We start from the raw sequence: 14,385 nt of genomic DNA on the forward strand, positions 1-14,385 counted from the left end.
TTTTTTTTTTTTTTTTTTCATTTCAGTGAAAAGAATGTATTTCAAACTGATTTAGGGAAAGGAAAATGTTGGACAGGTAGATCCAATTAAAAAGTGCTTCCTGATGTGGTTTTCAAGCAGATGAGATTCTTATAGAAAACTYCAAGTTCTGTGACAAATAAAGTGCATATCAATATTGGCAGTGGATTCAGGTTTTATCAGTTGAAGTGAATAAGAATATGAACTTGGTACTGTGTCTCTTGTTGGTCTTGTGATATCTGTTTGTCCAGTGAAGGTTGTGGTTCCTACATTCTGGTATTAGTAAAGATGAATAGAACCTAATAGAACCTATTTGTGTTTTGATGTTGAAGTTCTACTGAGTGCCAGGTATGCACAGTTTCTGTCAGAAAATGTATATTAAATCACAATTTTTKGAATTTATATAACAAATACCATCTCCCAGCATTACTGTCTGTTGGAATATTTAGCTTTTATCCCAGTGTTATCCTACTAACTTCATGTAATATTTACCCATTGCTTAGGAGTTTTTCTRTCACCAGCCATCTTGCATGCATCCTGTTTAACATTGGAGAGTCTGCTATCAGCAAGCAAACAAATCTTAATTGTGACACTAAACTTCCACTTCTCTTGTATTAATTTGCACTGTCTTTAACCTTCTGCAGATTTGGGTGTGATTTTGTCCCACCTTTGAAAGATCCAACAGCAGTGTTTGTACACAGAAATAGTGATTGTTCTTTTTAATGTGTTTTCAGGGTTTAGTAACTGTGGAAGATGAACAAGCGTGGATGGCATCTTACAAATATGTAGGTGCCACAACCAATATACATCCATATTTATCAACAATGGTCAACTATGCTCAACCTGTAAAATTTCAAGGTTTCGATGTAGCAGAAGGTAACATAAAAGGTTGAATGAAATAAAAGTATTTGCTTAACCGAGGTAGTTTTTTAATCTCTGCATTTCCCGAGTTTAGAAATAAAGGCGTAAGACTTTTGTAGTTTAATGACCAGCATCAGTATGTTTCTAGACCTGTTTCCTTGAATGTAAAGTTAGCATGTTATTCCATTAGTCATCCACACGGAGTCACTAAATTACTGGGAGAATGTGAAGCTGTTGAGGTCGATTCTATTCTGTGGAATGCTTTTTTCAGTTCATCTTTCTCTGCAGTGAGGTGAGCACGATTGTCACAGTGGTCAGCAGTGAGCTGATACTGCACACCAGATGTTGTTGGTTTGCCTTATCTATCACACAATGCAGCCTCTGAATAACAATTTTGTCCTAAAAGAAAAATGAAAGTTGTTGATTTCCCAAGAAGTGAAACAGAAAAGCAAGTTAGAAATACTAAGAAATTTCTCATCATTGTAATTTGATTCTATGAAATTTCATATCTCTGTAATTTAATTCTGTGAATAATTTATAATGGGGAAAGAGACCAAAAATTGCTGTATCCTGCTGTTATAGTGCATGATTTTGAGTTTTGATTTGTCATTCCAGAAGTGTTTTAAAATGTCTTGTCTTTTCTTTCTAGAACGTAATATTCACCATAACATGTCCTCTTTCAATGAATCAGTCGGCCTAGGGTATTTGAAGACTCATGCCATTGAGTTTGTGAAGTATCCTTTCACCTCCTCATTCCACTTTTGTACCAATCCTTAAATAAACCAGTGCACCTTTCTAGATTTAGTATTGCATGCCTGCAAAGGTAAAGTACCTTGTGGAAGGAGAAATAGTAAGATGAATGTAAGAAGTGTGTTTTGATGTTGAAATATTGAAGATACCAGGACATGACTCTACATTTCTATGATGTTTTTATTTCATTTTCCTTGATGAATTCTATAGTTATAACAAACGACAAATGAGTCGGATATACCCAAAGGGAGGCCGTGTGGATTCCAGTAATTACATGCCTCAAATTTTCTGGAACGCTGGCTGCCAGATGGTCTCACTCAACTATCAAACCCCAGGTAGGCAGCAACGACCAGTGAACCTCAATCCTAAAGAATGGCTTGGGCAGTAACTCTCAGACAGATGCCGTGGATTTGCTTCTGGCATTTTTTGAGGAAACAGACATATGGCTAAATAATACAGCGGGGTGGAATTACAGAAGCRTAAGACAAGGAGCAATAAAAGAAAAGGCATACACAGAAGGAAAATTCAGTCCCCTTTTATGGCAAAATAATGGAGTACTGCATCTTCTTACAGAAATGGTTTTTATTAATAAAAAGTGTTAATTACAGGGAAATGAGTGCTTTCACAAAACACAGCTCTGGCACAGTTGGGTGCATGTCTGCAAAGCAAAGCTGCAGTGCACRGATTAAGATGGTAAAAAGTAATGACTGTGTGACAAATGCATTTCTAGACCAGTTACTGTGAAGTGTTAGGAATCATGTGCTCAGCAGCAGAGGATGGGGTCTGAGATCCCAGCTGAGGRAATGATGCTGGGAATGGAAATGCCTCTCCACAGGGTGTTCTGAGAGGAGATGCATTGTTCCTGTTCARTGAAGGTGGAGTATAACAGGGCAGGCTTTTTGTTGTTTTCATGATGTTTTTTAATTTATTTAAGGATGTCTTCAGTCATATATAGAACAGAGTGATTTTTCCAGTGCCTTTTTCTGGCTGTGGCAGTGCTTTTGTGCTGGCTTCCCCCCTCCCTGAACGGTGTCTTTGGTACTGCAGGCACTCCTCATGGTCATTCATACCCTGAGTTCTGTGCTGCAAAGCTGTGCCCCAATTTCACCAGCTGAGGAAGCAGGAGAAGGGATACACTGGAATACATTGCTTGATATGATATGGACATGATATGGAGGCTGGCTGCTCCCAGCACTGCCTCTGCCCACTGCATGTCATTCCCAAACCCTTTATATTGCAGATCAAGTAATTGTATAACTGGAAGTGAGCAACTTTCCTGTATTTCTCTTCTATGACCCAGCTGTGCTGTCACGATAAAGATGATTGAGGAAATAAATCAGCTGCCCAGGAAAGCCAGTAATAACTGGTGTGGGCATATGACAATCTTGTATTTTATGTATCGGAGAAGCAACAGAACAAACTTTGTTCCCTTTGAAGGTACAGTCAGCTGGGCAAGAGAAATACCTGTTTTATTGCTAAACAARGAGATTTTATATTCTCATGTACATGGAAACTTGCAGGAAAACATTTTACTTTTTTACCGAGTTCTGGAGAGGGTTGGATGAGTGGAAAGTTATTACATGTTTATGATACATCTTTCAATACAAGTGCTGTAACAATGCACTCATTAAAACTCACATGCTTTAATGTTGAAACTAAGCAATGCTGCTGTGACCTTTGTGGTTCTTTGGGTGTTATTTTATTCAACYAAATCCACAGAAAGACAGTGGGATATTCATCTCTCCTTCTTTGAAATATCAGGATGCAGGTAACTTCATCAGAAATAGTTGTCTGTGGTCACTGGGAAGAAATACATTTTTCAAGGATGTCTCCTGTAGTATATTTTTTATTCTGAGGTTATTTACACTGCTAAAGCTCCTACATCCCTCTGTTATTCAAAGTGATCTGCAGAAACGGACACACCTGTACTGTAGATACCAAAAGGTAGATGATGGAAATCCCATCCCAGGCATTTAACATGACCACAGGCTGTTGCTTCCCTGCCTGCCAGGTGTTTGAATTCAGGGAAAGACTGTTTCCTAAGCACTGCATGGACTTCAGTTTGTAAAGCTRTTACTCCTCTGAAGATATATGAAGTTTTCCTATTGCTCCCTTTTACCTTTAGATGTTTGTTTTATATGCATTAAATTTAATCTTTATTTAAACTGATTATTCTGGACAAACAATCTTACATTCTGATMTAGTTCATGACCTGCATCATTCAGCAGGAAAGTTAGTAAATTTTCTTTCTTGGCAGATTTAGCAATGCAGTTGAATCAAGGGAAGTTTGAGTACAATGGATCGTGCGGGTGAGTTATATTATTTTAACTGTTGTCACCGTGTATCAGAGTCCTTTGCTAAGGTTTTAATAAAATTTTCTCACTRTTAATTAGGTGCTACAAAAGGAAAATTGGATGTTAGGTGAAGAGTAGAAATTAGCAGAGTTCTAAGAGAATTACCCCCATAAGGAGGTATTCTAATGGATATGCTTTTAAATATGCCCAGTTTTTAAAGATGGGATAGAAGAGGCTTTGTGTTCATATTATGAAGATCGTGAATACTGTGCAAAGATATTTGCACAGTACATCTCCATCCTCTGTTCTCAGCCTTTTTTTGAAGAAATGTCTCAGAATGGAGTTCATTGCACAGTTCACAGAACTGCCAAATTTACTTGGAYGAGTGGGGTTTGAATACATAAGGAACATTCTTTTAATCTGTGTACTCTGATTGGAGCACAGATTTCACAGAGAATACTGAAGCGTTTCCTCTAAGTTCTTGCTCATGATCTTTGCATGACAAAGGATGTTCAAGTGATGCTGATAGATTTTTCTCAAATGTTGACTGATTATTAACATCAGGAGAAAGGGAGGAATTTAATGAATCACATGAAACGACAGTCCAGAAACACATTAAAATCTGCAGACTCATCCTAGGAAGGAACTACTCTTTYACTACTGCAGATCTTATTCAGAAAGAAAATCTGAATAGATGGACCTTGGTAAAATTCCTTACTTRCAGAATGGGCACACAGTGCTTGGCCATTCCGTGCCTTTATTGCAGTCATGAGCTCTCCAGAAGAGGCTCTTGGCTTTGACAAAGGTGCAGTCTCTGCTATTTCTATCCATAATAACAAGAATAGAAGAAAACCAAACCTTTCTTGTGGCAGAGTTTCATTCCTTTCTTTTTGGACTCACCAACTTAGTAAAAGAGTTTACTTTTGCTAAGTTCTCTGAAAGACAGGCAAAATTGTCAACTAAATTCCTGAGTTCTTGTGTCAGGTCTGTTGATATTAATGTAGTAACATTGCACGGTAATATTTTTATATGCATTATCAATGTGGTGGTGTTCAGTCCCAGAAAGGAAAAGAAAAACTTAACATTTCCCTCTGCCCATACTCCTCTTTCCTCAGACTTAGAGCTTTCATGCTGGTGAAACAAAATCAAGCCACTCTGGTTTCAGCATTTTTTATTTCAGCAGGCTGAAAACAGAGGCTWTGGATGTTTCCAATAGTGCCTGTCTGCCCTAGCCTACTTGAAATTAGGAAAATATTAAGAAATCACATTTCTAATAGAAGAAAAACATTTTTAATGGAAGAGAAATAAGTAATATTACTTCCAAACAGAAACCACGTTATGAGGAGATGGGAGAAAACATTGACATTCGTTCCATTGGATTTTTTTCCCACCATTTTAAAATTATTTCTAAATTCTGTCTAGGTCTTTATAATACTGTGTACCAGTGATTCACTAGAGAGACCGAGGGTGGATAAAAATTAATCTTTGAGCAGCTTTGTCTCTCAGGGCTGCAGAACTAGCAAGACTTTTTTTAGTTACACATTTTCTTCCGTCAGCGGTAAGGTGCAGCCTTTCTGTGATCAACTGCTGTTTCATTTTGRTGGCAGAATCCTTGGGTTTTGGTACATCAGAGCACATATTGGCTTCATTGATATGTTGATGCAGTGTATAGTCCTCAGGGAGGTATCSTAAGTGTTACTGGGGTGGTACCTTTCATGCCACTATAATTAACAATCTGTCTGCACTGACATTATCAGTTGTTTCCCCCAAGGTTTCGTAATCACAATAAAAAAATTAGCTTCAAGCTGAAATTCATTGTATGACTCTAAGGAACTGCTTCATTTGGAAAAATAAATTGAAAAACGCCCTCTGTGTTTTTCTGAAGTGTTGAAGTATTAAAACAAATGAGAGCATCTACATTTTATTATATGAACTCCCTATATTTTTTAAACTGTATTATTCAGTTGTTTTGAAATGTCCTTCATTATATTACATTTATTTTTGTCTTAAAATCCAGAATTCATTTAATTTTTMAGTAGCTGGTAATTCAAAATGAAGATTGATAGTTACCTGTGTTCCAGACAACCATAGTATTTTCTTTACTTCCTCACACTTGCAGCTGGAATGAGTCTGTATTTAACGGTGCTGTAGGAGAGCTCATTGTTTAAAGCTAGAACATCCATTTCATTTGCATTTAATACAGTTTTAATTTCCACACCAGAATAATTTTCTCCCTTTTCTTCCTTGAAATAAGGTACCTACTAAAACCGGATTTCATGCGACGACCGGACAGAACATTTGACCCGTTCTCTGAAACTCCTGTAGATGGTGTTATTGCTGCAACGTGTTCTGTACAGGTAAAACCACAACAGACAGCAGTCATCACATCCAAAATCACATTTAAAAGTCAGCAGAAATAGGATATATACAGCAAATGTGTTTTGATTGTGTAGTTTTCATCAAATTATTTCTGCTGTTTTTGGTTTGTTTTTTTTTGTTGCTGGCTAAGATGCCTTTGTTTACTTGATCTGAGTAGAACATGATAGAATTAGAAATTATGTGTTATTACACATTGTCATAGTCTAACACCCTTCGTGGTCTTTCTGAAGCATATGAGCCCACACAAATGGATAAGTGAGTGACTTCATTCCCATGTGCAATATGAAATTGCACAATATCACTTGTCACCACAGAGCAGGGAGGAATCTGGACACACATGGACAGGATATTTTCAAAATGAATAGAAAAAAATGGTTCATGTGAGGGAGGCCCTTACTTAGAAGTTACCTATGGGTAACAAAGTCCATAAAATTCCTGTTGTAGCTCTAAAGCATGACTAGGTGTCATATTTTGGGAGAAGGCTCACTATTCTRAAACTTGTTTTGTGAGCAAAACACAGCTGTCATTTAGCATTTTCTATGTGCTGCATTTAAATTTCACACCCTCTCTGACCAAGCATTCCTCATACATTCTAGATGCTGAACTAAGTTCCATTTGCACCTCTAGAAGAATAACCATGTTTTATTAATGTTGTTTTTCTTAAATGGTATGAAAGCATAGTCCCTTCAGGAAGGAAGTGGGATCAGATAGCTCTTAGGTTACATATTTTGCCAGTTGCTTTTCTTTTGTGACTAAAACTTGTATAAAATTCTGTATAAATTTGTAATTAGGGAGTTGAGTGGACCAAAAGCCAGCAATAATACCCCTCAACCACATATTCAGTGTTCCCTGGAAGGATGTCAGGTCATGAAAGCAAAAGGATTTGAAATGAACTTAGGTCTGTAAAATCGTGTTTCAGTTTTTTTCTTCCCTCCTTGATTGTAGTAATGAAAACATTAGCTGTGTTTTTAAGTAATAGATCATCTTGATGGAATAAAAATTTTCCCTGGAGTAATCACCTRCTGTGGCTAGATTAATCTTGACTCRGAATGAAATTGCAACAAATCTTCATATATAAAACAATATAGAGGAATCATGTGGGGTTTTTTGTTTTTCRCTTTTTAAGCATCCTGCATTTTCCAGACACATAAGTGGAATCAGACTGACACATGATTAGTTTCAARYCTTTTYYTAAGTGAAAGCRGAGGAATAGCTTCCTTTCATCTCTYGTAGTCAAGATATATAATAGAAAAAAGTGCTTCTGAACAGAATGTTTGAAGTTGTGGAATAGCAGTGCCAACTTTGGTTGTTTCATTCCATGTTTTCATACAATGAATCCATCTGTGAGGCACTGGCTGGTTAGGATGGCTGGCTTACAACTGGTAATACCATAGCACAGCCATTTCAAATGAAGGTTATACCCCTATATCTGCTCACAAAAGCTTTTCTAAAGARGTGCAATTTGAGATGTACCATTTCYMTATGAGGACCTAAACACATCTGTTTGTCATAAAGCATTWTTCAGAGTGATGTCAGTGAAAAAACGACCACTATTTCCAATATTCTTACTTTGTTTTGCTTTTCCTCCCTCCGTTGCTGTGTTTCAGGTGATCTCTGGTCAGTTCTTGTCTGACAAGAAGATTGGGACGTACGTGGAGGTGGATATGTACGGGCTGCCCACGGACACGATACGCAAGGAGTTCCGCACCCGCATGGTGATGAACAACGGCCTGAACCCTGTTTACAATGAGGAGTCCTTTGTATTCCGGAAGGTAGGAATGTTTGGAAAGCTCAGTTTGTGGTTTGCTTGTGCCCATGAGCTTCCCTGCTCTCCTGAGCCAGCCCTYCCTGCTTCAGCCTGGCTGCTCACGCAGATGAGTGCTGCTCCCATGGAAAAGGGTTTGTAGGGCCCCTGTTTACTGCGCTAAACAATGGAAAGCTGAAATCAGCTTTCAAGACGTTGCTTAGTTTTGGTTTGTTTTATTTTTTTTTTTTAATTTTGCTCTGGTTTTATTTTTCTGATGGATAACCTTTGTAGCTATCACATGATTTTTTTTTGTTGTTTTTGTTTCCATTTGGCTTTTTCCTCCCCTTTGCTTCCTCCTCCCACTTGGAGGTAGCCACCTCCTGTGTGACCATGCCTGTGTTCAAGGTATGCAGTCTGCTCAGAATGAGCCCCGCTGATGGACACCATCATTCCCTGGAGATTTCTTCCCTGCCCTGGCAGTGGCTGCTATCTTGCACTGTTCCTTCAGCCCAGAGGGCAGGTGAGATGCTGCATCCAAAGCTAAGGTCAATGTCATTACATGGAAAAGTTGGAAGGGTGCTGTGTTCCTCAGGCGTGTTGCCAGCTCCCTCCTTCAGTAGTCCATGTGCATCATGTACCTTTTTCTTTATTTTTTTTTTCAATACCAAAAGAAAAACAACCCTTTTTTCTTGGCATGGGGGATTTAAAGAGAGAGATCATTTGTCTGTGCAGTTTTTATCTCTCTGTCTTTATATATATGATACACATACATAATTTTTTTTTTCTGTTGCCTGGAGTTTCATCCAGACCGCATGTGTTACAGTCCTGTCTTTGATAACATCTGTTTTGCTTACACCTGTTTTGTTGTCATGCAAAATTGTTGCTYTTTTATCCAAAGTTCAGACTTCTATTCCAAAGTTCAGACTTTGCCGARCAGCGATAACACTTCACACTTGGGTATATTACACACTTAATCTGCTTTCCTAACAGCATAGCCAGTTTTTAATAAAAATTTAGTTGATGCAGGAGTTTTTTTTCTGAGCTCACATTCTGGAATGAATGTGACTTCAAGTGCCTTTCTCTGTGTTTGAGGTGGCCCAAGGAAGATGCTTAGGTACAGGCAATTCTGCTGCCCATGGCTTCCTGGCCRTATGACCAGCATCTGCTGCTGTCTGATTTCTTACAGCAAAAGGGCCATAAATTCAGGGTGCACAGCTCCAGCCTGAAAGGGGGTTAGCTGTGTGTTGGGCCATGGCTACAGAGGCTTATGCCAATATTTCTCATTACCACTCTGCAGTGAGCAAACACATTCTCTTGAACTCTTAGGTCAGCCARGAGGTTATTTTGCTTTATCTCAGGCCCTTATGATATCTTTGCTTTGTGATCAACATACATTGAAGATCAAGCAGGTGAGTGGCACAAACACAACAGGAAGGATTCCTCTAGCTGSAGGTACTAATGGCACAGTGCTAAAATGTCATGAGAGTGTGGAAGTACCTGTCAGGATACCACAGAACAAATTATTTAGAGGGAAGAATAAACTTAGTCCCCATTTCTGCTCCCTGGCAAATATTTATCAAAGATCATCATGTAATGAAAGATGTGCTGTGACCTGTAGGGGAGAGATCTTACCTGCCCTGTTTGGGTTGCAGTATTCTCCTCAAGCTGATGTTTAACCCTACACAGTTGTTCTTAGATACTGTGTTTGATTGTTCTTTTGTCATGTTTTCTTGTTTTTATTTTAATTAAAATAAAGCTTCAGTCATCCTGACCTGGGTTCTATGTTGTCCCTTTGTTGTGTAAGGGGAGGAGGGGGCAAGTGCTGGTGGTGACCTGTGCTGAGAGTGCTGAACTGTAGTCAAGTGGAGCAGGATATCCATTAATTGCTCACRTGGGTTCAGAGACCAAAAGCAGACTTTACTGAAAATGTGAGTGGCAGGGGAAAGGTCTAAGAGATAGGGTAGACACAGTTTACCCAGGTCTTCTCTTTTGTCCCAGAGGCACTGGTGAATAGCACCAGGTAGGGAAGGAGTGGGAAACCTTTCACAGCACACAGTCGAGGTGGGATGGCAGAGGAGCTGCATCTCTCCGTTAGTCTGTCTCCTCCTCACTGCTCTGTGCACAGAGGAGGCACCTCTGCTCCAGGGAGGGCAGGGGATCTCTCTGTCACTGTTCTGGTCAGCCCAGCTGACAGAATGGACTGACAAATGCAGGAGGCTGCAGCATCCCTGCTCCCCGAGCATGCCTTGAGCCCCCTGTGTCCTGAGTGCAGCGCACCCACCTCTGGCAGCAGCAGCAGCATTTCAGCAGCTCAAACATCCCCATCAGCCTGTGCTTGCACTCTTTGCCCTTTTGGATGCATCCCAAATCCCATCTTTCTGTCATAATTCCTCCTGATCCAGCACTACCTGCCCTTTGATTGCTGCTGTGTCTGTCATTTCCCATGCAGTATTTACCTGCCTTCTTATCACTGTCACCAGTCTCCAGTAATGAAAAATAAACACACCAAATATTTAGCTGGTGTAACTGTGAACTGCAGGATTTACATAATCTGAAATCTACCTGTTATTTAGGGTGAAAAACAGCTTTTCTAGGGAGGATTGATTTTGAAGAGTGGGGTTTGCAGGGGATGACCTGATCTCACAGTGGTGATAGTTTCTGGCATACAAAGTTCACGCACAGGAGGCAGGGGGAGGGAGCTGCTGTATCAGAGTCATTGAATGTCTTCATTTTGTGGCTTTCCAGGTTATCCTCCCTGATCTTGCTGTCCTGAGAATAGCAGTGTATGATGACAATAATAAGCTGATTGGGCAGAGGATCCTGCCTCTGGATGGGCTGCAAGCAGGTTACAGACACATTTCCCTGCGGAATGAGGGCAACAAACCACTCTCTCTTCCAACGGTTTTCTGCAACATTGTGCTTAAAACATATGTGCCTGATGGTTTTGGAGGTRAGGTGATTTTGATGGTTTTTGAAGCCTTTATCTTGGTGTGCTGTGGCTCTTGAGTGGTGGGGTGCAAGTCCTGGAGTACTTYKGTGTCACTGTGCCAGCCAAAAGCAMGCRTGCAGTGCAGGGGGATGAAAAGATCTCCTATTTTAATTCCTTGGAACCTCTGGATATTGAGTTAAGAAATCTGCTTTTTGACCAATTGCCTGCCTCAGTGTTAACATATATAACAAATGATGATAGCATATATCTACTACGTGACAGAGTATTGTGGTTTAAAGTAACTACTACTATTTAGCTCAATTTGATTTTCTCTCTTGACAATTTAGAAAGAGTATTTTTTTAAATTACATGTTGTTTGACATAAATAATTGTAAAGTTAGGATGTACTTTAGTGATATTTTTTGACCTATAAGTATAAAAAAGAAAAAAGCAGGATCTAAAATAAGTTTTTTCAAACAAAACCGATTCTATATTCTTGGAAATATTGTCATAATTTTAGAAATGGAGAGAGAARTAATTCAGCATCCAGAATCTGTGCATTTTTCTCTCCCAATTTTGCATGGTTTTAGTGAGGTTTAATCGTTTTTGGGTTCTCAGAAAGTTGTTCTTAATGTGAGTGAATTCCGTGATCAAGCTGGCAGGACTGTGCCCATTTATAGTGAACGGTGGCAAATTGCCACGTGTGTTTAGGAGCAAAGATCTGAGAATAATCAATCCACCATTAAAATCAGTGTCATGGGGGAGTTCCTCCTCAGGGTGTGCCTCGGGGAAAAGGTTTCTTCACCCCAGATGAAATGTGCTTGTAACTGGACAGCMTATAAACCATTTCAAACTGTAAAATAGGAATTGCGCTCAACGTGAGTGCTCTGACTCTGTGGCAATTACCTCAGGGGATATTGGTGAAAGATTATTGACCAAAGCAATGATTTCTCTTCACCTATTTCATACCTGCTGTCTGTGCAAAGAATGGCTGCACATCTCTGAGTGTGATTTCCATGGTACAAACTGGAGGAAGGAAAGGTTTGCCTAATCTGTCTTCAAGTCAGTGTTTGCTGGTGTTTATCCAGACTTAAAAAAATTAACAGGCTGAGACTTCAGTAACAATATTTTGTGGRAAACAGTGTTACAGAAGCATTTGTKTTGTTCACATGTGWAATCCTGCTTTCTGGCCAGTCAGCTGCAGTTTTGACACAGGCCTTGGAGAACTACCATGCCATTAGGCAGCATGTTTCATTGACAGTATTTAACTGCAGGGACTTTGTCTCAAGAAAAATGTAAGCTTCTGCATAGACTTGAGATTCTCAAGGGTAATTGAACCATCAGTCTAAGAGACATGTTTAAGTGTGTCTTTTAATTCTTACCTGAACTGAAGCTTTTGACAGGAAATTACTCAGTTGAAATATTTTCTCAACTAAGGATGTGCTTCTGATTTGGGATTGATGTTTTATGATACCAGACTTTTTCTAAGAATAGAATTGAAACTTAGCCCTGAGTTTGATGTGGCTTGAGCTGCTGAGTGTGCTGGACCCATCAGGAGAAAATACTTGTTTATTTTATTTTTTAAAACTTCATTCTACAAATACTGAAGTGAAAGACTTGTTTTTCAACACCAGCTTTTGAATTTAAAATTTCAACATCAGAATTTGAACACCAGCTTAGAATTTGTAAATTGTATGCTACACTGTAAGCATTGCTGAAGCTGGATTGTTTGACAGAAGTAGGAAAATACTGCTACCATAAGTATCAATATTGCTACAGTAAAATGCTACTAGGATGAGAGAACTGGTGGTTGTAGTTTGCTGTCAGCAGTGGCAAAACCAGACTCCATATTAATAGGAACTAAATTAGTTCAATTATAGTTCTGCTCTCCCCAGATAGGGTGGATGTGCCTCAAGTATTTTCCTCATTGATACAGAACAGCACCATGATGAACAAGTGGGAAATAACTTCTGACACTCAGGTGGAATCATTAGTATTCTGCTGGCATGTGGTTTTTAATTACTTATCATCTGCAGTGAACTTCTCTTTGTTTTATGAGCTATCATTAGGATCTCCATGGTTGTCTTAGCAAACCTGTAGGAAGGTAGAGCTCAAGTCAGTAGCTGCCTACTTTCTTTTTTCTTTTTTTTTTTGTTTTTTATCCTGTATGAGTAAGATTTTAAAATGTGCCCTGAATAATAATTAGAATGGGTGATGCATTGTAGGCTTTAGAAAATGTGTGTTTTTCTTTTTTTATTTTATAGCTTAGTAATTTCTTGTGGTTTATTTGCATCAGCCCCTCTGTTCCCAATAAAACACAATAATGGCACAAACTGATGCAAATGAAGCAGCGTTCTCCAAACAGAAGCTGCTATAAAAGAAATCTGTAGTGAGTAAGCCTGGCTGCTTAGGTTAGTGGTTGGTGTCCTCTCTAATGTACTCTTCCAGCAATTCTCAGAGTTTTCTATTTAATTGCTGTTCTCCCACAAAATGCTKCTCCCCTCCCCCAGCTCAGCTCCCTGGGGAGAAAGGGAAGCTTGAGCAGAGGACAAATGGCAATGTGAGAGGCAGGGATGAGTCACATCCCCCTCASAAGTGCTGAGCCTTTGCTGATGTGCTCCTGTGCTTCCCTCCACAATGCACAGAGGTCCTGCTCTCCCAAACACGTTAGTCATTTTTACCTAGAAGCTCGTGATAATCAGGTTCAATTTTCAAGTGACGCATCTTGCTGGCAGGGTAGCCCTGGGTTTTCATTGAAAAGTGCGTGCCAAGGACAAAAAGACATCCTTAATGAGTTAGGGAGAGGAGAAACAGTCGGTGCTGAGCCACAATCCATTGCCATGGCTAAAAATAAATTCTACGTGGCTTTTGTGGATGTGAAATAAATTTCAGAAGACATCARTGGGTCACAGCAGTTGTTGGAAATGACCTATTTGTGTAGATAAACAGAGCTTTCAAGGGTAATGCTAAGTGTTTAATACAACTTTTGTGGGAATGGGAGATCTGTCTGTGCTGTGGCTTCAGAGGAACATTCCACAGAATGACTTTGGTTTGGAGGGAGATGATACAGCCCAGCCCATACTTTGCACAAAACATTTTTTGCCAAAGCTTTTGATGGGTTGGATATTTTCACTTTTTTTTTTTTTTTTTGACTGTTGTAGTTAAGCATGGGAAGGGATTATTTGATATGCAGGTAAAAACTCATGGGACTTTGTCATCCTGTAAACTTTTGGTAGCACCTTTATGACTGCATGTGGAAAACAGGTTCAGTGATCTATCTGGTATCCAGGGCTATGGTAGCACTGGTGGTACTGTGTTTTGTGCAAGATTCACATATTGGTCATTCCTAAAAAGGCCATTTCACAGCCTGTCATGTTCCAGACATGGAAGATCTCAAAGGCCAGTGA

At 39.4% G+C, this 14,385-nt stretch overlaps 1 protein-coding gene across 3 annotated transcripts in view; it reads left to right on the top strand.

Annotated features, from left to right (window-relative positions):
- Nucleotides 1-14,385, top strand: part of PLCB4 (phospholipase C beta 4) — a 184,120-nt gene that overhangs the window by 138,788 nt on the left and 30,947 nt on the right. For all 3 annotated transcript variants that reach the window (XM_057382838.1, XM_057382830.1, XM_057382848.1), the window contains 7 exons: nt 753-894; nt 1,529-1,613; nt 1,840-1,964; nt 3,887-3,938; nt 6,178-6,280; nt 7,910-8,074; nt 10,795-10,999. In XM_057382838.1, the coding sequence (XP_057238821.1) occupies nt 753-894; nt 1,529-1,613; nt 1,840-1,964; nt 3,887-3,938; nt 6,178-6,280; nt 7,910-8,074; nt 10,795-10,999 (877 nt within the window). The remainder of the gene's footprint in view (nt 1-752; nt 895-1,528; nt 1,614-1,839; nt 1,965-3,886; nt 3,939-6,177; nt 6,281-7,909; nt 8,075-10,794; nt 11,000-14,385) is intronic.

This window comes from Malurus melanocephalus, unplaced genomic scaffold (assembly GCF_030028575.1).
Source record: "Malurus melanocephalus ecotype Western Australia unplaced genomic scaffold, MMel_1.1 scaffold_13, whole genome shotgun sequence".
Lineage (NCBI taxonomy): Eukaryota > Metazoa > Chordata > Aves > Passeriformes > Maluridae > Malurus > Malurus melanocephalus.